Raw genomic sequence first — 21,379 nt, 5'->3', positions numbered from 1 at the left:
CACTTCCCACCCGATATAAACCGCCGCCGCCTCGCGCTCCCTCTCTTCTCCGTGGAGAAAGCAGTCCAGTCCGCCAACCGAAACCAAACAACACCAAAACCCCCCCCTAAAAAACAAAACAAAATGACCACCGCCGCCCAGCCCATATTCAGCAAGGGAGAGGACTGCAAGGCCGGCTGGCATGACGCTAGCGCCGGCTACAACGAGGCGGACACCCACCTGGAGATCCTGGGCAAGCCCGTGATGGAGCGCTGGGAGACCCCGTACATGCACTCCCTGGCGACCGTAGCGTCCTCAAAAGGTAACGTTCAAGAAGTCCAGTTAAGTCCAGACAGCTAACGGCGAGGCATCCATTATCGGACACGACCCTCTCTGTAACGTGCCGGTCCGATAATGGACCACAAGTGGTATTACAGTGGCCAAAGAAAGCGGTTTTGGGAAGGTGACAGTGCAGCAGATGTATATGTTTTTGAGTTATTACGCGTTTTATAACAGCCTTATCCCAATGACAGTGTGCCTGGGCTTTACTTATCATGTTAGTGATAGTAATAAATAGGCACATGCTTCTTGTGTTATGTTGCATACATTACACACTTACTCTGTCATCCTAAATATTCAATGGTAGTTTGGCTGACAGGTGAGTATAATCTTAATACCCAGAAAAAGCAAAATGGATGTTCTCAGTAAAGAGTCACCATGCTTTATCCCCCATGCTATGTGATCATGTGCCAAGAAATGTATGGAGTGAATTGTGGTTCAAAATTCAGAAATACAGAAATATATATGAAATACAAATATTTTTGATCATACACGTACAAATACTTAGGAAATACAACAAAAAGTCCAGAAAAACAAAAAGTCAAAAAAAAGAAGAAAAAAAAATCTATTTTAGGATTCCATTTCTAAAAATGTAATATAAATGGGATTTATTGAAAGTGCATTTGTGAAATAAGTTTGTGATGTAGCTTGCATTTATTTATGGATTTTGGAGAATTTGTTTTGCTTTGTTGTGAACTGATACAGTTTGATACAATAACATTTTTTAGCTCTGAAAATATGTTTCTAAACAATAATAATACATTTGTTAGCTTTCCTGAAAACCTGTTGGGTTTTTTAAAGTATCAAAGTATTTGTTTGCGGATAAAATATTTTTGTTGCTTATTTCTATTTCTTTTCATTATTCATTAAATAATTTTGTAATATTGAACCAAAATTCACTCTGTGGAAAAGTAATTTAAATCAAAGCATTCATTTCTTCTTGCTCACATATTAAGTTTTGGTGACTCTTTTCCAGTGCACGTGTGTGTGTGTGTGTGTGTGTGTGTGTGTGTGTGTGTGTGTGTGTGTGTGTGTGAGCAGCATGGCGTTCAGCACAGTGTTACTACAGCAGGTGTTACTTTACCCAGGAGACAGACAGAGACGGAGACTTTTATTCATTCACACACACTTCAGACATGAGAGAAACATTCTGCACAAAATTACAAAATGAATGGATGAATGAATGAATGAGTGAGTGAATAAACAAATAAATAATAAAAAATTCACATATACCGGAGAGTATGTTTAAGGTGTTTTTCAAAATATACAAAAATAGGACATAAAATGTATTTGTGCATGTGGTAGACATTAATTAGAAATATATTTCTACCCATGTTGTTGCTGTTGACAACAGATTTATGCAAATACATCCTAAATATATTCTGGCCACTCACAGTATATTTGAATGAATGTCACCTGCATGTGAAAATGCCATTTTCACATGTGAAATAGGAAATTTCACATGACTTTTTGGAAGCAATATCTCTCAACACATTCTGAATACATGTGAAATGTATTTTTTGTGTCTTATCTGCACTAGTTTCAGCAGCAGGTGGTTTGTTGTTAATATTTCCCTGAGTGTGTGTAAGAATGAAGCGGTTTAAATGTGAGTATCACAGCGTGCGGTGTGACAGCTGATCCTAGGCCAGCGTGTCGTTATGAGGGTCAACTACAACTGGCCTTTACCCCTCCTCAGCTATTTATAAGCTTCTCTGCTGCTGTCTAACCTCCAGTTACAACCAAATGCTTTCCCTTCCACATTCCACACATTTTATAACAGCAGAGAGAGGGAAACCCCAAACAGTAAAAAAAAATCACTATTTCTTTTTTTTTTTTGGTGATCAAATTTTTCTTTATTAAAGTTTTATGCATACAATAAGGAAAATGAAAAATCACATAGCATAATATAATAACAATGCTACACACAGTCAATGACAGAAAATAAGAATAAAATAAGTAGTAATTATAATAATAACCAGAGTAAATAAGGGAAAAACAATGCTATAATATTTCTATAATATTCCTATAGGGTGAAAAACTGCTCAAAAGTAAACATTATTGGAATTTATGGTATTGTTTTTATCTCCTATGATATCACTATAGTATTCCTATAGTATTCCTATAGGGACATAAAGTGTGACTGTGTGTCTCTATAGTGACTTTATCATACTCAATAGTATTTTTATCTCCTATATTATCACTATAATATTCCTATAGGATCTAATAACATGTCTATGGTACTCAAAAGTGAGTTTATAATGACCTTATTATACTTTATGGTATTTTTATCTCCTATGGTATCACTATAATAGTCATTTTATGTCACTATAATAACACTATAATATTCCTATAGTATCCCTATAATATTTAAAGTTTAATCTAATGAAATATTACTATAGGGACTCATGGTTTTGCTGTGATACTTGCGGAGTATCTTTATGAAATTGATCATAGGAATACTATAGATGTTTTTCATAAGGGCACAATACACTTCATCTTACTCTCTCTTTTCACTCTCTCTTATACTGACACACACACACACACACACACACACACAGACACACACACACACACACACATACACACACACACACAGGACCTCTGACTGAACTCATTATGAAGCTTCCTCAGGTTTATGTTCTCTTGGTTCCGGCAGGCGGTCGTGTGCTGGAGATCGGGTTCGGCATGGCCATCGCCGCCACCAAGGTGGAGTCTTTCCCCATCCAGGAGCACTGGATCATCGAGTGCAACGACGGCGTGTTCGCCCGGCTGCAGGAGTGGGCCAAGGCTCAGCCGCACAAGGTGACTCACACTACACAGGGTCACTAGAAAGTCACATGTGAGGATTGTATTTAGTAATTTTTCCCCAGTTCTGGATCTGGATTCAGTTTTTTTGGAGGGGGTCAACACTCCGCATTAAAGACCCCATGAAACGGCATCTTTACTTCCTTGATTTGATGTACTTCCTGTTGAAACAGGATGTATCGGCCTTCAGAAAGCCATATCGGTCAGATCCTGTTGATAAAGTCCACTCTGTACCCCGGTGTCAGGTGTGAAGGAAGCTGATGGGAGTGTCTGATGTGTTTTTCCCTGCAGGTCGTCCCTCTGAAGGGCCTGTGGGAGGAAGTGGTTCCCACTCTGCCTGACAACCACTTTGATGGTAAGAAACTCATTTTGACCTTTACATACAGCGCCCCCATCAGGCCGATCAGAGAGTTTATTTTAAAAACGCCAAAACGCATCGTCCCTCTGAGTTTTGTCAGAATCGGACCGGCGGTGTGAGATGTGATCGGCCTGACTGTCTGTCTGTCTGTCTGCTGACTGTCTGTCTGTCTGTCTGCCTGCTGACTGTCTGTCTGTCTCTCTGTCTATCTCTCTTTCTGTCTGTCTGCTGTCTGTCTGTCTGTCTGCTGTCTGTCTGTCTGTCTGTCTGTCTGTCTGTCTGTCTGTCTGACTGTCTGTCTGTCTGTCTGACTGTCTGTCTGTCTGTCTACTGTCTGTCTGTCTGTCTACTGTCTGTCTGTCTGTCTGTCTGACTGTCTGTCTGTCTACTGTCTGTCTGTCTGCTGTCTGTCTGCCTGTCTGCTGACTGTCTGTCTGTCTGTCTGACTGTCTGTCTGTCTGTCTGTCTGTCTGCTGTCTGTCTGTCTGTCTGTCTGCTGACTGTCTCTCTCTCTGTCTGTCTGTCTGTCTGTCTGTCTGCTGACTGTCTGTCTGTCCTCTCTCTCTCTCTCTCTGTCTGTCTGTCTGTCTGTCTGTCTGCTGACTGTCTGTCTGTCCTCTCTCTCTCTCTTTCTGTCTGTCTGTCTGTCTGTCTGCTGTCTGTCTGTCTGTCCTCTCTCTCTCTCTTTCTGTCTGCTGTCTGTCTGTGTGCCTGCTGACTGTCTGTCTGTCTGCTGTCTGTCTGTCTGTCTGTCTGTCTCTCTGTCTATTTCTCTTTCTGTCTGTCTGTCTGTCTGTCTTTCTGTCTATCTGCTGTCTGTCTGTCTGTCTGTCTCGCTCTCTCTGTCTCTCTCTGTCTATCTCTCTTTCTGTCTGTCTGTCTGACTGTCTGTCTGTCTCTCTCTCTCTCCTTCTGACTGTCTGTCTGTCTCTCTCTCTCTCTCTTTCTGACTGTCTGTCTGTCTCTCTCTCTCTCTTTCTGACTGACTGTCTGTCTGTCTCTCTCTCTCTCCTTCTGACTGTCTGTCTGTCTCTCTCTCTCTCTTTCTGACTGTCTGTCTGTCTCTCTCTCTCTCTTTCTGACTGACTGTCTGTCTGTCTCTCTCTCTCTCTTTCTGACTGCCTGTCTGTCTCTCCTCTCTCTCAGGCATCCTGTACGACACGTACCCTCTGTCAGAGGACACATGGCACACTCACCAGTTTGACTTCATCAAGGTAGGAAGCTCAGATCCACAGACAGCTGTTAACCTGGACTCTGCTGACTGATCATATGCAGGCTGTGTTCAGATACACAGTCCCAGGTGTGTTAAAATACTATTTCCAGTCCAGAGTGAATGACAGTGAGCAGGCAGGCGGGGTCGGTGCCTTGCTCAGGGACACTTCAGCAGGACACGCTCTGCTGTGACAAGCAGAGTCAGAGATGAATGGAGGCTCGGGGGCAAAAAAATGCTCTTCAAAGTTCACAAAATGCCCCTGAAATTAGTAATTATGGGGAGAAAGATGCCCCCCCGAAAACCTGTTCACATGTCGTTTGATGAGTCGTCAGATCCCACAGCCGACGACCGCGGCGATTCTTTCCAGTGCATTGTGGGAGAGAAAAATGAAGCGTTTGAATCAAGTACACAGCCTGAAGCAGTAGAAGAAAATACTGACGAACACAAACTGCTGGCTCGGCAAAAAAATAACACCAAAAAAAAATGACAGTGGAAGGTGAAGATGGACAGAGTCTCTTCTGGAAGTTCTGCTGCCAGTTTCCAGCAGCGGGAAACCGTTGAATGTTAATTTGCCGATATGTAATGCGAATAAATTATTTCATAGATCAACAAAATTGCCCCTGAAAAGGACCAAAAAGCCCCGAAAATCAGATCAAAGGGGGCAAAAAAATGCCACTGGATGCAAGATCAAAATTTGACCAAAAAATAGTAGAATGCACACCTAAAGAGGTACAGACGATTATTATATAAATTATAGAAGATAGAGTCGTACACTCTATACTTACTCACTAAGTATAGAGTATATTTACTATATTTACTGTCACATTTATTTTACGTTCCGACGTTTCAGCTTTAGTGTCACACACTGATGAAAACACTACAGCTGAAACATCGGTGTGTAAAATAAATATCACAGAAAACATAAGGAGGCGTGTACGAAGAGTTTGTTTGAAATAAAGGATTGAGATTTTGATATTTTGCTGGTGGGCTGATCTCTCCACCCAGCATCCGCCCTGCAGAGGAAACAGACCATAATAATCAATTTGACTGCATTAAAAAACCCAGTGGCTTTTTTTACCAGTCCACCAAGTGTCCAGTGTTCAGGCTGCAAGTAAAATAAATACACTGGGATTTGAGTTGGTGACACCGGTTTCGACTAGAGTTAGACTGATATATCAGGCTGATGCTGAGCTTTTGTTAAATATCAGATATTTTAGATCCTAAGATCCACCTCTGATATGATGAAGGTTCCTCCTGACCACAGATACAGAAAAACAGACTGGAAATCTGGCATGACACTTGATTTATTATGTTAACTGTTAACATCATAACATAAAGTCACATGTGAAAAAACCCACATGTGAAAACACGTGAACTCAAGTGCATGTGCTTTTTGGAAACGTTGGTTTTTACTGAACTGTTCTGCTCTGTACTGTTTTTATTGAACTCTTCATTCAAAGGCAGTTAGGCGTTTCATCAGTCTGGTTTCAGTGGAGAGTTTTAGTGTCACATGATGCTTTAAATGCTGTTTTAGAGGCTTTTCCACCCTGACAAGAAAAAAAGAGAGGAAACACTGGATACTTGCAAATTTTCGGCATGAAAATGGGAAAATTTAAAGATATTGAATATTGACGAAAAGTACTGGCTATCAACAACTTTGTTTATAAACATTGGCATTAGCCTTCAAAACCCAGATCAGTCAAACTCTAGTTTCTACACCGATACACACTGACACACATGGTACAGTGACAACACCTGAAGGAGGTTTGACTGATATGTGTGTGTGTGTGTGTGTGTGTGTGTGTGTGTGTGTGTGTGTGTGTGTGTGTGTGTGTGCAGGGTCACGCTCACAGGCTGCTGAAGTCCGGCGGTGTCCTGACCTACTGCAACCTGACCTCCTGGGGCGAGCTGCTGAAGGCCAAGTACGACAACATCGACAACATGTTCCAGGTTTGTAAATTAATTCTTAATTTACAAAAAAAACATAATGGTAATGTCTCCCAGAGCTTCTCTACCATTGAACGGGTGTGGTGGGTCACTCTGCCTTAAAGAGTCTGGTTTCAGTGGAGAGTTTTAGTGTCCCATGATGCTCTGAATGCTGAAGGAAACTCTGAACTGAATACTTGGTATTTCTTGGCACGAAAAGCGCCAAATTCAAGATATTGAATATTGGCTCAAAAAATCTGATATTGGTGACTTCACTGTACAAATAATGGCTTTCACAATCCCATAACGGCTGAATCCTACTTTTAAGTATCTAGCGATCAACAGGCAACAGTTTTTTTCCAAATTGGATAAACAGAAAAAAAAAGATGAAGGTCAGTTGTAACACAGGTGCAAGAGTCATATTATTGTAGTAAAAAAAAAAAAAAAAAGTCTAGCTAAGGAAAACCTGCTTTATTGCATAAAACTAATTTATTGCATAAATGCCCAATAAATTCTTTTTTTTGTCCTAGCCTTTTGTTTGCAGTGTGCAGAATTATTTTTCTATTTTACAAATTGGATTCCTTTTTTTTTTTTGGAGTGATTGATTTATTGAACTGTAGACTCCAGGTTTTCATTGATTCCGGACAGTGGATTATTTCTGCAGGTAGAACAGTACTGACTTTACTACTCAGGTCAGAGTGAACGCCACCTGAGTAACCAGCTGTGATAAAGCCAAGGTTAATGATAAGCAGGGGGGTGGAGGATGGGGGCAGCGGCTGCAGGCCTGATAACACCCCCCCCCACCCCCCACCCCACACCTCACACTGACCCGTCCCTCCGTTAATGATCCTCAGGAGACCCAGATGCCCCACCTGCTGCAGGCCGGCTTCAAGAAGGAGAAGATCAGCACCTCCACCATGGACATCGCTCCGCCCGCCGAGTGCAAGTACTACTCCTTCAACAAGATGATCACTCCCACCATCGTCAAGGAGTGAAGGAGTGAAGTCCGGAGACGAAGTTTACCTCTTCTTTTCTTTTTTTTTTTACTCTCAAGTGCCTTCACCCTCCTGACCGCTCAATATCGATAATATATCAATAAATCCACATCTGTCCCAACTCAGTTTAAAGTTGCTTGTATTTATTTTACACTGATCTTGACATGAACCTCTTACAGGATTCCTACGGTTTCAATTTCACTTTTTCCAGGCCTTTATTTCTTGATTTGATTAGAGGATTTTGGTGTTCAGTATCATTCTTGTCTCAGCCAACTATCATTCTATAGATGAAGATTATTCTTCACAGTGACAAATATCACAATATGTGACATTACAGGAGTCTAAAATCACAGAAAATTAGTGTATATCAGACCAGTACAACTTTTTTTGTGCAATTTCCAAACTTATCAAGATCTGGAAATGACTGAAATCGTTCTCCATATGTTTCCAGACCTGAGTAGGATCTGTGTTAATAGCCAGTGGTGGAAAAAGCACTGACAGCAACACCATGACAAAATACTCTAAGTAAAAGTTCTGCATTCAAGTTTACTTCAGTAAAAGTATCAGCAGTAAAATGTAGTGAAGTATGAAAAGTAAAAGTCCTCATTCTTTCAGTGTTAAATTATTAAAGCGTTAACCTGTCAGACATATTTTAATGTTATCGGTCTAACTGCTCCATATACTGTTGGGGAGTTTAAACTCTAACAATGCAACATATTTTATGAGCTTATCGTATGTTTTGCATGTAAAACCTTATTCTGCAAAGTAACTAGTAACTCCAGCAGATAAATGTAGTGGAGGAAAAGTAGAAAGTCTCACAGAATGGAAATACTCAAGTACCAATACCTCAAATTGTACCTAAGTACAGTACTTGAGTAAATGTACTTAGTTACTTTCCAGCTCTGCTAACAGCAAGAAGCATGAACGTTTCATTACAGGAAAATGTGTTTGAGACGGCTTCCTAAAATAAAAAATATATTCAGGTGCTGAGCAGAATAGTAATGTAGATCGAGTTATAGCTCAGACAAAATCTTTTAAATGTTTTACTTTTATCATGTGGTGAGGTGGAAACTGCAGAGAAATGTCTTGCAAAGTCACTCTGCAGAATATTCCATGGGTTTCACATACATCTCCTTTAATAATTGATGAATCTTCAGTTTTTTTTTTAAAAATCGTACCGTGAAGCCTTTCGTTAACAGCCAAAGGTTAGGCTGTCAAATATTCCACTGAGAGGGAAACAAAGTGCAGCATGTGTTTTAATATACGGCGGGAGATAAGAGAGCGGGTTATCGTGACACGTGGGGATAAGTTGCCATCTGGCGAGGACGCATTAATCATTAGATGGACGGATGACGCAACAGCAGGCGGAGAGCAGGACGACTTTTACACTGCAGTCAGTCAGTCAGAGAGCAACTTAAAGGAGAAATCCCCCTCTGACCCTCTCACACTGTTAAATATCATCAGTCTGTGATTGTTCAATATACATCCAGGAGTTATTTAGTGATGAAGTGTCCTCGTCTGCTTCTACTGCAGTTACTGATTTCCCCCCCGTTGAGGAAGAAATGGAAAAGCAACATTCCTATACGCGCATTTAAGGTGTAAATATGGGTCAAAGGTTACGTTACTTTTCCGTTTGTCCTTCAACAATCAATCCCTTGACTCAAACCCCAACCTGTCTCTCTATGCTGCAGTGCATTCTGGTCTCTCTCCTGCTCCTGTGGGTGGAGAAATTGGTCTCTCTTCCTCTTCTACGATCTGATCTCAAATATCTGGCCAGTTATCCACAAACTACTAAAGGGACCCAAACATGAAAGATACATCACTATTACAGGGGGATTTTTCCTTTAAAATAACAGAGCAGGTTAGGGGTTCAGTGTCTTGCTCCAGGACACTTTGCCCAGACACATCAGTCTGTTATGGGGATCGAACCTGTGATCTTCCAGTTACAGGACAGTTTCGTCATCAACAAAGGCATCCTGCTGCCCCGTTAATGTGTTTTAATTGTGTAAAAAAAACAAACATGTAAAGCCCTTTGAGACGTGCTTGTGATAAAGGCCTATATAAATAAACAAGTCTAGACTAAAAAGCCATAATACAGTAAATGAATAGAGTATGTAGTTTATAGCAGTAGTGGAGTATACAGTATATTGATGCAGATCTCATACGCAACACATAAAACACAAATTCCTCTTTAACCCGGTAAAGTTGATGATAATATTTCACTTTAATCTGTTTGGATTTGCACATCCATCACAGCGTCACAGCTCTCTGCTAACCAGCACATTACATCTTTTACATCTGAGGCATTTAATGAAACTAAACGAGCAGGCGGGGGTTCAGCAGGACACACCGCTGCTGTGGGGATCAAACCTGTGATCTGCCAGTTAGAGCTGCAACGATTAATCGATTAGTTGTCAACTATTAAATTAATCGCCAACTATTTTGATAATCGATTAATCGGTTTTTAAGAAAAATAAGTCAAAATTCTCTGATTCCAGCTTCTTAAATGTGAATATTTTCTGGTTTCTTTCCTCCTCTATGACAGTAAACTGAATATCTTTGGGTTGTGGACAAAACAAGACATTTGAGGACGTCATCTTGGGCTTTGGGAAACACTGATCCACATTTTTCACCATTTTCTGACATTTTATAGACCAAACAACTAATCGACTAATCGAGAAAATAATCGACAGATTAATCGACAATGAAACTAATCGTTAGTTGCAGCCCTACTGCCAATTACGGGAAGGTCTCTTGAGCCATGGAACACATTTTAGACACAGAAAAACAAGTAGTCTGTAGTCTTATAACACATAAACATAACAGTTCTCTCTTACAGCAGCAGCAGAGTAGACAGAATCCTGTGGCAGATTTCATGCACAAAACAAAACACACATTTCTAATAATGAGGCTGTCACCAAAACTTCACCTTTAACCTGCTACTTTGGTACTTTGACAGCATGACAGCATTCCTCTATGATCTTTCTGGGTTTGCATAGTGCTCCAGTATACAGCACAGCAGAACTTAGTGAAGCAGCAGACCATAAAGAAGCACTTTGCATCTGCTGATAACACAGCTGGCCGTCTATAAACAGAACAGGAATATATATAACAACATGAGGCTGATTCTACTCAATGCATTTGCCTGTTCCCTCCGCTCATATCTGCCATGCATGAAGGGGTGTGTGTGTGTGTGTGTGTGTGTGTGTGGTGTCAGTCACAGTGGCTGCAGGTTCAGATATCATTTGTGTGGTTCATAATTCACAGGCGCCACCTAGTGGTTCAGATCTGACAACTGGAATCCAATAGTGGCTGAAATGATTTTCCTAAAAACGATTTTTCACTTGAGTCAGAGTTTACCAAACAATAATTAAAAATAATAAATGAAAATATCTATGGCACTGAATTAAGAATCTACATCTTTTTTTATCTATGATCGAAAAATGTAGGAGTTTGATTGAATTGATAAAGATTAAAGATAAAGATTACTTTTATTAATCTAAATTTTGACACAAGCACAAAATTTGTGGGCAAGAAACTTTTATAAAATCAGACACATTGTGTATCCTGTTACAGAAGAACCAACCTGGAGACATTAATCCTGAACTAAACCAAACATAGAAAAAATGAATCAGCTGTTTGGACCAAACATCATCATGTTGAGTTGAAAATAAGCAGCAGTGCGCTTTGTGTAAATGAGCATAGTGACTTTATTAAAGTTAGTTCTTGCTGCTCTACATGGAGGAGGAGTCGTGCTCCAGGAAATCCAACCCAGAGATACATTTACAGACCACACACACACACACACACATACACACACTGCACTTTCACTTCCTGTACCAGATCCTCATCTTCTTCTCACGTTTGATTTTCTTCTGCAGCTGGAGCGTCCCGTACAGCAGGGCCTCCGCTGTGGGGGGGCAACCTGGAGAACCAAGAAAAAAATATATAGAACTCTTTAACATTTCTATCATGTTATTCGGTGGTAGAGCTGGGCGATATGTCCTGAGATTCACATCACTATATACTGTCACACTTACCTCGCTGACAATAAATGAAGTGATAATTTCTTGTTTTTCTAACCCCGGTGCAGAAATGCTATATTCACCATTAGCGTCATAATATAACATGTAAGCGTTTATTTTGAAGGTTAACCCACTTCACTTCCTGTCTTATGCTGTCCTCCTCTGTCTGGCTTGACGCAGATGATTCTACTCAACTCAACTCAACTTTATTTATATAGCACCTTTCATACAAGCATGCAGTCCAAAGTGCTTCACATAGCAAAATTACAACAATAAAATGTTAAAAAATCAATAAATAAGAGTCAATAAAATAAAATAAAAATACAATAAAATAAACACCAGGGATAAAAAATAAAGTAAAAACCAATGATTAGAACTTAAAAACTAAGGCTTTAACATTACTCCAAATTAAAACGATAGGTCTTTAATTTCCTTTTAAAAATACCGAGAGAGCTTGCCATTCTAATACCCAGAGGCAGTGAGCTCCACAGTTTAGGGGCATAAAAACAGAAGGCGCTCTCACCGGTACTTTTATGGGACACATAAGGAACATTTAAAAGAAAAGTGGTGGAGGACCTTAGTGATCTGGCTGGAACATAAAATGAAAGAACATCTCTGATGTAGGGAGAAGCAAGGTCATTTAAAGCTTTATAAACAAGTAAAAGAACTTTAAAATCAATTCTAAAAGATACAGGTAACCAGTGCAGTGTCTTAAGCAGTGGGGTCATGTGATGAATTTTCTTTGTTTTGGTTCAGACTCTGGCCGCAGCATTCTGAACCAGCTGTAGTGTTTTTCTACACTCTGCTGCTTTGAAGCTCGACTCAGTTAAACTGAAGCAATGCAAATGAAACCGTTTATGCAAAGTTGGCTACTTGACAAATGTATTTACTGAACAAACTGACATGGAGAACATTTGGTCAGTGAGAGAGAGCCAGTGTCAGTTTTGGTAATTTGCCCAGTCCAGCCCTATTCGGTGGAGGTTTTGATCCATAGTGCCTGACTCACCCAGTAAGTGCTTACTTATAACCAGTCACACACCAATGTCCTCAGTTTACAACAGGCTTCTGGTTTTAACCCTTCAGACAGTGAGGAGAGTAAAGCGGAGCTCACCTGGAACGTAGATGTCGACCGGTACGATGCGGTCGCAGCCTCGGACCACAGCGTAGGAGTAGTGGTAGTATCCTCCACCGTTGGCACAGCTACAGGAACACAAATATCAAGATACTGGTTGGTTCTCATACAACTAAGATGTATGTACAGCTGGACTGAGTCTACTGTAAGTAGTACACAAGTATAAAGAGAGGTATAAATCAGACTTTTACTGGCCTGTCGCACAAAATTATCATAATATATCTGTGGGGGTTGAGAGGGTTGTTGATCAATACCAATGTAACTAAGTGCATTTACTCAAGTACTGTACTTAAGTACAATTTAAAGGTACTTGTACTTGAGTATTTCTATTTCATGCTATTTTATACTTCTACTCCACTACATTTCAGAGGGAAATATTGTACTTTTTACTCCACTACATTTATTTGACATCTTTAGTTACTAGTTACTTTGCAGATTTAGATTATTAATACAAATTATAAATCAGCTAATAAATTATGATATATTTTTATAGGTTAAGCTACCCAGCAGTATATAAAGTAATTAAAATTAGCTCCACCTTTACCAGCTGCAACATTAAAGTGATGAACACATTAATGCATCAATAATTATAATCCAATAACATGATATATATGATTCTGAAATGGGCCATTCTGCATAATGACTACTTTTACTTTTGCTACTTTTGATTTGATTTTGATTGATTTTGATGCTAATACTTTTATACTTTGACTTAAGTAAGATTTTAATGCAGGACTTTTACTTGTAACAAAGTATTTTAACACTGTGGTATTGCTGCTTTTACTTAAGTCAAAGATCTGAATACTTCTTCCACCACTGCTCAGCCATTACTTCACTAGCTGTTGAGATTTCTGGGTTTAAAACCAATTTTTCTGCCCCATATTTTTGGAACAAAAACTCTTATGGGCGTGGCCGGTTTTGACAGATCTTTCTCCCGCTGAAGGTCACATGTCGGGCAGCAAGTCTACTAGTTTAACAAGTTTACCAGCTCACTTCATCGATTCTGCCATTAGAGAAAAAGTTGAGGAATGGGAGGAGGTGAGCGATCATCCCACAGAAAGAGTTCACTCACCTGCCCATGGAGATGACGTATCTGGGCTCGGGCATCTGGTCGTACACCTGGTGGAAACAGGGAGAGGTTCAGTCCCGTTACGTAACGTCTGATTAAGAACTAATCTGCTCTCAGCTGGAGGAAGGCTTCGTGCCGCTCTGCCAATCCACACACAGGTTTGTCATAATCCAGACAGCTTTGATACGACTGTGCTGTTCTCCACTCTCATCTCAAGCTTATAACTGACAAACTCTACAGCAGAAAGATGAACTGTGTCCCAGAATTCACTAGTCACCATTTCACCAACCTGATGACTAGAAATGAAACTCTAATCAGTAGCTGGTTACCTGGTGAGCCGGCTGGCACAATTCACTAACTCTCTGTGTGTTTGGTGATCCTACCAACTTCACTAGTTTCAACTGACATGGAACTAGTAGTTACAAGTAGTTAATGAGTGAATTTTAATTTTGGGGTAAACTAGTCCTTTACTTTTTTAACCTTTTATTTAACCAGGGAAAGTTACAGAAGTGGATTAGGACCACATGTGAAAAATTTATTATTTGAGTTCTGAGATTAATCTCAGAATTCTTCTTTCAAATCAGACACAAAATAAAGAAAAGGATAAAGTATTACTTTATCCTAAGAATTCTGAGATTTATCTCAGAACTCAAATAATTTTTCCACATGTGGTCCTGATCCTCTTCCACAGAAAGTTGATTTTAAAGAAAGTTGCAAGTGGCAAACTGATGGTAGTTGCTGAGGAATGAGAAAGCATTACTCATTCACTTTCCACACCCACATCTTCCCAGTTAGTTTTGGAGGATTCAAATTCAGATTTCTCCTCTTACCTTCCGCAGAGCCGGAGCCATCTTATTGGTCAGCGTTCCTGCCACGATCATGACGTCGGCCTGCCGGGGGCTGGCTCTGAACACCACGCCGAAACGGTCCATGTCGTAACGAGGAGCCGCCATGTGCATCATCTCCACCGCACAACACGCCAGGCCGAAGGTCATGGGCCACAGAGAGCTCTGGGGGGGGAAGGGGGGGCGGGGTCAGCATTAATAACAACAAATAACAGTAAAGTCAAACTTCCCAAACATGGAACATGTCGCTGCATAAAATTTGTATATATTAACTGCAGCTTCAAGACCATGGAGTGTCATGGAGAGCATGATTTGCTTCTGGGTATTGACGTATGCCGGGAAGCATCAGTGGGAGGAGCTTATTTGAATATTAATGAGATATGGAGGAAGTGGTTGTGAAGGAATACTCTCCGCCTCCGTCGCCCGTCTGAGAAAAGAGTTTTAGGTGAAGCAGCCAGAAACACTCCTTTGTCCATGTTGCAGCTGAACTGCATGCTGGGAAAAAATAGCGAGGGGGTGGGGGGCAGCAAAATTTAATTGGATGAAATTTTTATCGCCGCCCCCGAGTGCAGGATGAGTCATCAACAGAAAAGTTAATTTTGATATAAAATTTCTAGAAATCAACATTTTTTTGGCCTGTATTGGTGAACAGGTGAACACTAAGACCAGCAGCAACATCAGTAAAAAGGTAAAAAATAAAGTGGAACTGGAAAAGGATTGGGAAACACTTTTCCAAAGGGAAACACAGTCATGTCGTATTTTAGACCAACAGACGGTCTCACAGCGGGAGCCGGTGGGCAAAGAGTCCGACGAGCTCGGCCAGAGAGTCTGTTCACACTGCGGAGTCCAAAGCCAATATGGCACTTCCATATGATCCGGCCAAAATTAGTTTCCCTAATTATTCTCCACACCAACAAACATCAGAATATGTGAGATGACACAAACCACAGAAAATATGTAGCTGTGTGTAGGGATGGGAGGATATAAGATTTTATCTTTTATCGCAATAAAAACACTGAATTTCCATTACCGGGATAATCGTGAATATCCTCACGAGTGACTTGAAAAAGCTGTTAGGTAGATTCTTTTTATTAATTTTTTTCTCATTGTGATTACCTGCTGGGTGTTGGCAAGAGTCTGAATCTGTCCTTGTTTGTTTTTCACTAAAAGGATGTTCACAAAAAAAAGATATGTGTCCCATGATGCAATAAAAATATTTGTTTCTTAACAAAATGTAAGTTAAAGTGATTCCAGTATATTTTAGTGCCATTTTAAGAGTTTTAAGCATATTTTGATGATTATCGGGATAATATCGTGAATCTCAATTATTTTGGCCAAGATAATCGTGACATGAAATTTTCATATCGTCCCATGCCTAGCTGTGTGTAAATCAGGACAGTACAACAATAGATTTCCATACTTTTCCAAACGTTTTTGTGCAATTTACAAATTTATCAAGGAAATTACAGAAACCTCTTTCTATACATTTCCAGACCGCTATAGCAAGAAGCAGCAACTTTTCATTACAGGGAAAACGGGTTTGAGACGTCTTCCCACATGCTGCTACTGAGCAGAGTCCCTGGCCTACTGATCAAGTTATACTGCAGACAAAATGTTTCATTTTATTGCTTATATCATGAAGTGGTGCATGTAATGGTTTATATGCATGTAATTGATGAAAACTGCACCATTCATATCATCATCATGGGGAAAAAATCTAATATGATTTGTGTATGAGGTCAGGGTCGGATACAGAGCCGCTCCTCTGGAGCCGGTAGGGATTCAGTGTTTTTCTGCCAAGCTCATACAGTAACGTCCCTTAACCAGTATATATACAGTATATATATATATATATATATATATATATGAGCTTTAATCCAGAATATCACAAACAAACTAATTTGCTCTTAGTCTATTTTCTTCACATGAAAGCTTCATGTGTTTTTGAATTTGACCAAGAAAGAAAGAAAGAAAGAAAGAAAGAAAGAAAGAAAGGAAGAAAGAGAAATAAAGGTGCAGTTACACCTACAGTTAATTTTCTCTGGTCTGAACCAGAGTGGAAAAGTTCACTTTGTTGCACTTTTGTATTTGGTTCGTTTAGGTTCACACTGACCAATTACAAGCCAACCAGGGCTTCTAACTAAAAGTCACATGACTCACAAGTAGCTTGTTTATTGGATGATTCTGGTAACCTGTCATCCTGCAGGTTAATAAACCTTCTCTAGTGTTCATACCAGTTAAGAACACATGAAGAAATATCTGAATATGAGCATCAGTCCAGACTTCATTTTGTTCTGCTCGGCTTTCCAAACATGAGGAACTGCATCCGTCTCCTTCTACCCATAATCCCTTGAGTTTTGGGGGTGGTTTCCTCTAGTTGGTTGGATTAACGAACCGCACCACAGTTCTCTTGTTAGAGGACTGAGACTCTCGGTGCCGTTATTTGGTGCCACCAGAGTTCAAAGGTCATCGTTCTCACCTGGACAAACCAACTGAACTAAAGGAGGAAACACTGCAGAGTTCAGATAAACCGCTCAGGACCTGCTGGCTGTGAACGCAGCCTGCTCTCTGCTGTACTCACCCTGCGGGCCCAGTTGACCAGGTCGTCCAGCTTGGTGATCACATACTCCCCCTTGCTGCTGGCTGCAGCTGCAGGTTTGGCAGCAGCCACCGCTGTGCTCTTGTCTCTGACTGGAACCACACTGGACAGAGGGAAGGAAGGAAGAGAGTTTAAAGGTTCCTGTCATCGATTCTGATAATTCCTGCATGGCGGTCTGGTTGGTAAACTCACCTGGAGGTGCCATTCTCCCCTTTAGCACTGCTGTGCAAACTCTTCTGTTGAATGGCGAAAATTGAAATGGGCCTGTGTGGAGGAGAGCAGGTCACAGTGAGGAATACATATATGCATATGATGGTATGTAAAGCCCTTTGACTGTGATAAAGGGCTACATAAATAAACAAGACTAGACTAGACAACAGGAGTCACAAATAAGATGGAGGTGACAAAGCAGACCCAATGTAAGCTAAGTAAAGTATGACGCTCTAGCAGAATGTGACAATGTAGAGAATCCCTTAGAATTTCATATCATTCAAAAAAATCATCTCAAGTTAAATAAGCACATTACTAACAAAAACTCACTATTTTCTGTCACTGATTCACACTTATGCTCTGTTGCCATGGAATCACATAATGCATTCTCAAATGCCAACCAGAATATGAGTCAATGCTGCAACACTAACATTCAATACAGACAAAAGGCTTATTTCAGGAGCACAATAAACTATTCACTGGCCAAGTTTTGGTGTTCCTTATGGCCAATGACTTCCTAAGCCTTATGATACTATACAGGATTGATCTGCCTGTCCCTCTCTGTGAGGCTGAGCCTCCTTCAGCAGACTGAAATAAATGAAAACTTTCCTGCACTTACTTATGAGCGAGGAGCGGCACTTTCATTTTACACTTTGCACTTTCATGACTGTGTGTGAATTGGTAAATAAATATGCAAAATTTTGGCTGCATGCTAATGTTTTTTCTGACATGTCACTAAGAATCAGCACTGCATTTTCTGTAGCCTAATACTTGTGAATTTAAACATCCAGTCTCAGTCTGCTTATAGGTTACTGCTATGTTAGGCCTATCAGATGGTTGGGTAGACTACGGTTTTAATGCTGTATGGGCAGTGATGCTGTATTTGCAGCTGTAGGCCAGCCAGCAGGACAGAGTTGGATTAAATTCAGTCTCAAAATAAGAAACCGGATTAGACGGTTCTTACCTGGTTGAAAAACAGCCAAACGTGGCCAGGCGAGGTGCTGTAAGAGAAAAGCATTAAACAAGCTGAAGACAATTTATAACCATAGAGGTGACACATAAAACATTTTTCGACGTGCGTGATTGCCCCAATATCACAATTACTGTTAATTCACATCACAGATTTCGAGTGATGTTGATGTGTATACAGGGAACACTCCACACTGAATTTGCTACAATCAGCACCAGCAACCTGGCTACTAAGCAAAGCTGCTCTCACGCAGATTACGTCACGCCAAACTCCATTCTAACGTCTGGCAATTTTATGTGGTCTTGGCTATTGGCAAAAGTTCCTAAAATATACAACTCTTAAGACCGTTTACGAATCAATATGCTCTCGTGGTAAATTCGGCATATAGAAGATCCACCAAGCAGCGCTATATTTCAATAAAATCTACACTTTTAGAACTGGCTCACACTGCTCACTACCGCCCATCATGGTGTATTTTGGTGGAAGAAGCCTGTGGCGAACCATTTCTAAAAGGTTGAAATTTTACTGCAAAGTGCTGCTTGGTGTATGGGGTGCATGCCGAATTGAAGAGTGGCTCCCAGTGATCAGTTAAAGGCCTTAAGACGTGTTCTACACGGTGTTGCGTTCGCTAATAAGCGAGGTAACATTAAACTGACAGACATTTTAATGGAGTTTGGTGTGACGTTCTCTCCATACGAGAACGACACGTATCGGGGCCAACGAAAACACATCTACCAACAAGTTAGATGGGTTTATGCAACAGTAATGGACGCTCTGTGTGGTCTGAAGTTAACTTATGTCCTAAAAGGTGTTAGCTTATCCTTTCTGTCAGCTGACAGCTACTAGTAGCATTACAGCTGCAGTCCGGCTAACGTTAGCTAACCTGGTTAGCTGCTATGCTAACACAGACAGAGCAAGGTCAGTGTGCGCAGACACTAAATGTTCCGAATCAGATCACCGAGACAGTCAAAACACTGAGGAATGCACCGTTATGTGTTGTATTTTTAAATATTATGAGTAAAATAATTCACGCGACGCTGTATTGTTGTTGTAAAAGCATGGCATTTTTGTCAAAACATTACTTACCAACCAACGCCGCCATCTTTACGATTATGGTTACGTGAAAACTACTTCCGGTGCCTGTCTGCGCTCGGCCTTTAGGGGGCGCTGCTGTCTACACGGTTTATTATAGAGGGTATTAGGTTATTGCGCAGGGTTTATTTCAGGGTTCGACCAATGTGCGGTGAAGGCCGATACCAATACTGATAGTCGACAGTTTGTGCCCTTTTCATGCTTTTCATGTATTCAGTGTTTCTTCCAGGATTTTCATTCTCATCAGGGTGGAAAAGCCTCTGAAACAGCATTTAGATCATCATGGGACACTAAAACTCTCTATGTGAAATTCAGAATAATGAAATTCTTTTAGGCTTAGCAGCTTTGATGTACTCCACCTATTCAATTAGGGAAACCCTGGGATACATTGCTGCCTTTAAAAATATTATTCAACTATTCAATAGAAAAACAAAACGTGCAAAGAAAATCAAATGTCATGCAAGGTTTTCCAGACTGTTTTTCTGTAGCTATTGTTTAGTCTAGTGTTTAGTCACATCATTCCTATTCATTCATGGGGTTTTTTTTTTTTTTTTTTTTTGCATTTCTGCTTTATTGGGCAGTTAGAGAGAGACAGATTTGACTCTGCAGGCGGCTGGTCTGTGATCTGATGTTGAAGCTCCAGACAGTGACTGTTTGATAAGAGGCTGGGACCTTGTCTCTGACAGGAGAATCAGAATGGAGTCGCAATAAAGTAGAAACAACCTGCCTGGCTCTACTGGTTGTGCTGCATTCATCACATGTGTTGTCATACCAAACATGTAGATCCAATGCCTACCAGTATAAAATATACTGGAGCTGCCTGAGCTTGTTTCACTGATCTTTACTCTCTGTCAATTTACATTTCTACTGTAGGCCATTAGAAAAAAAATCCTCATATCATGACTACATTTGAAGAGTTTCCAAAACATATACACTGTACATACATATCCACAGAAAAGTGAAGCACATTGTGGGTTAGTATTGTAGTTAAGAGTCATCTGAAGACATTTGCTTATAAAATATTTCATTTTCTGAGGACAGAATCGTTTTCAAATATCGCCTGATGAATTTCAGGTAGCATATTTTGCATAAGCATTATGGACTGAAACCCTTCATTTACTGTTATTCTCCACAGGACTTATTGAAGCTGTTGAGGTGTTGTATGGGACAGATAAGATTGATGGTGGTACTGGTTGTTCAGACGGGACCCCGAGAAGGTTCCCTGCAGAACTCCTTCATAAAGGTTCATGAACTTTGACGGTTCTTCCATGATCCTCTAACGCAGGAGTGTCGAACCATGAGCCACGAAGAGCCAAGAGTCTGCAGGTTTTTGTTCCAATCAAACACTACAGCAGCTGATTTCACTGATGAGCACAACTTCAAGGAGAGACCCTGTTCTAACTAACGTGTCGGGGTTCTTCAAGGAACTCAGGAACCCTAAGGTGCTGGTTGACTCCGTTAGGATCTTGGAAGAACCCCCGGTGAACCCCTAGTTTTTTGAAGCAGAGGTGTGACCAAGTCAACTTTGCTCGAGTCCCAAGTCAGTCTCAAGTCTTGAGTCTTACACAAACACAAGATCTCAAGTCAAGACTTTAGAAACCTTTTCAAGTCATCAAAGTACAAGTCAAAGTCAAGTCCCAACTCACCAGAACCCAAGTCAAGTCTCAAGTCTTCTCTTCATGCATCAAGTCAAATCTCAAGCAATTAAAACTGACTTGAGTCCAAGTCATGTGACTCGATGCCCACCTCTGTTTTGAAGGTACTTAAAGAACTGCAGAATCAGTCATGCTTAACACATTTCTCATGTCAACCAGAGGTGAAA

The 21,379-nt window shown here is 40.6% G+C and overlaps 2 protein-coding genes across 2 annotated transcripts; one reads left to right on the top strand and one right to left on the bottom strand.

The window, feature by feature from the left end:
- On the top strand, positions 1-7,634 carry gamt (guanidinoacetate N-methyltransferase). The gene is made up of 6 exons (XM_071539740.1): positions 1-301; positions 2,975-3,120; positions 3,415-3,478; positions 4,628-4,695; positions 6,534-6,644; positions 7,475-7,634. Exons 1-6 carry the CDS (start codon positions 124-126, stop codon positions 7,613-7,615), a joined length of 708 nt encoding a protein of 235 aa, XP_071395841.1. The 5' UTR covers positions 1-123; the 3' UTR covers positions 7,616-7,634.
- A 2,186-nt stretch (positions 7,635-9,820) lies between these two features.
- ndufs7 (NADH:ubiquinone oxidoreductase core subunit S7) lies at positions 9,821-19,610 on the bottom strand. Its single transcript, XM_071539736.1, has 8 exons — positions 19,552-19,610; positions 18,460-18,496; positions 17,478-17,549; positions 17,268-17,388; positions 14,672-14,851; positions 13,845-13,891; positions 12,752-12,840; positions 9,821-11,540 (listed from the first exon to the last, which is right to left on the bottom strand). Exons 1-8 carry the CDS (start codon positions 19,565-19,567, stop codon positions 11,443-11,445), a joined length of 660 nt encoding a protein of 219 aa, XP_071395837.1. The 5' UTR covers positions 19,568-19,610; the 3' UTR covers positions 9,821-11,442.
- Positions 19,611-21,379: the final 1,769 nt, after the last annotated feature.

This window comes from Centroberyx affinis, unplaced genomic scaffold, assembly GCF_046629955.1.
Source record: "Centroberyx affinis isolate AG114_WGS23_722 - 3 ecotype Tasmania unplaced genomic scaffold, CSIRO-AGI_Caff_v1 ptg003505l_1, whole genome shotgun sequence".
NCBI lineage: Eukaryota > Metazoa > Chordata > Actinopteri > Beryciformes > Berycidae > Centroberyx > Centroberyx affinis.
Note: the sequence above shows the minus strand (reverse complement) of the source record. Positions and strands in the feature narration are given on the sequence as shown.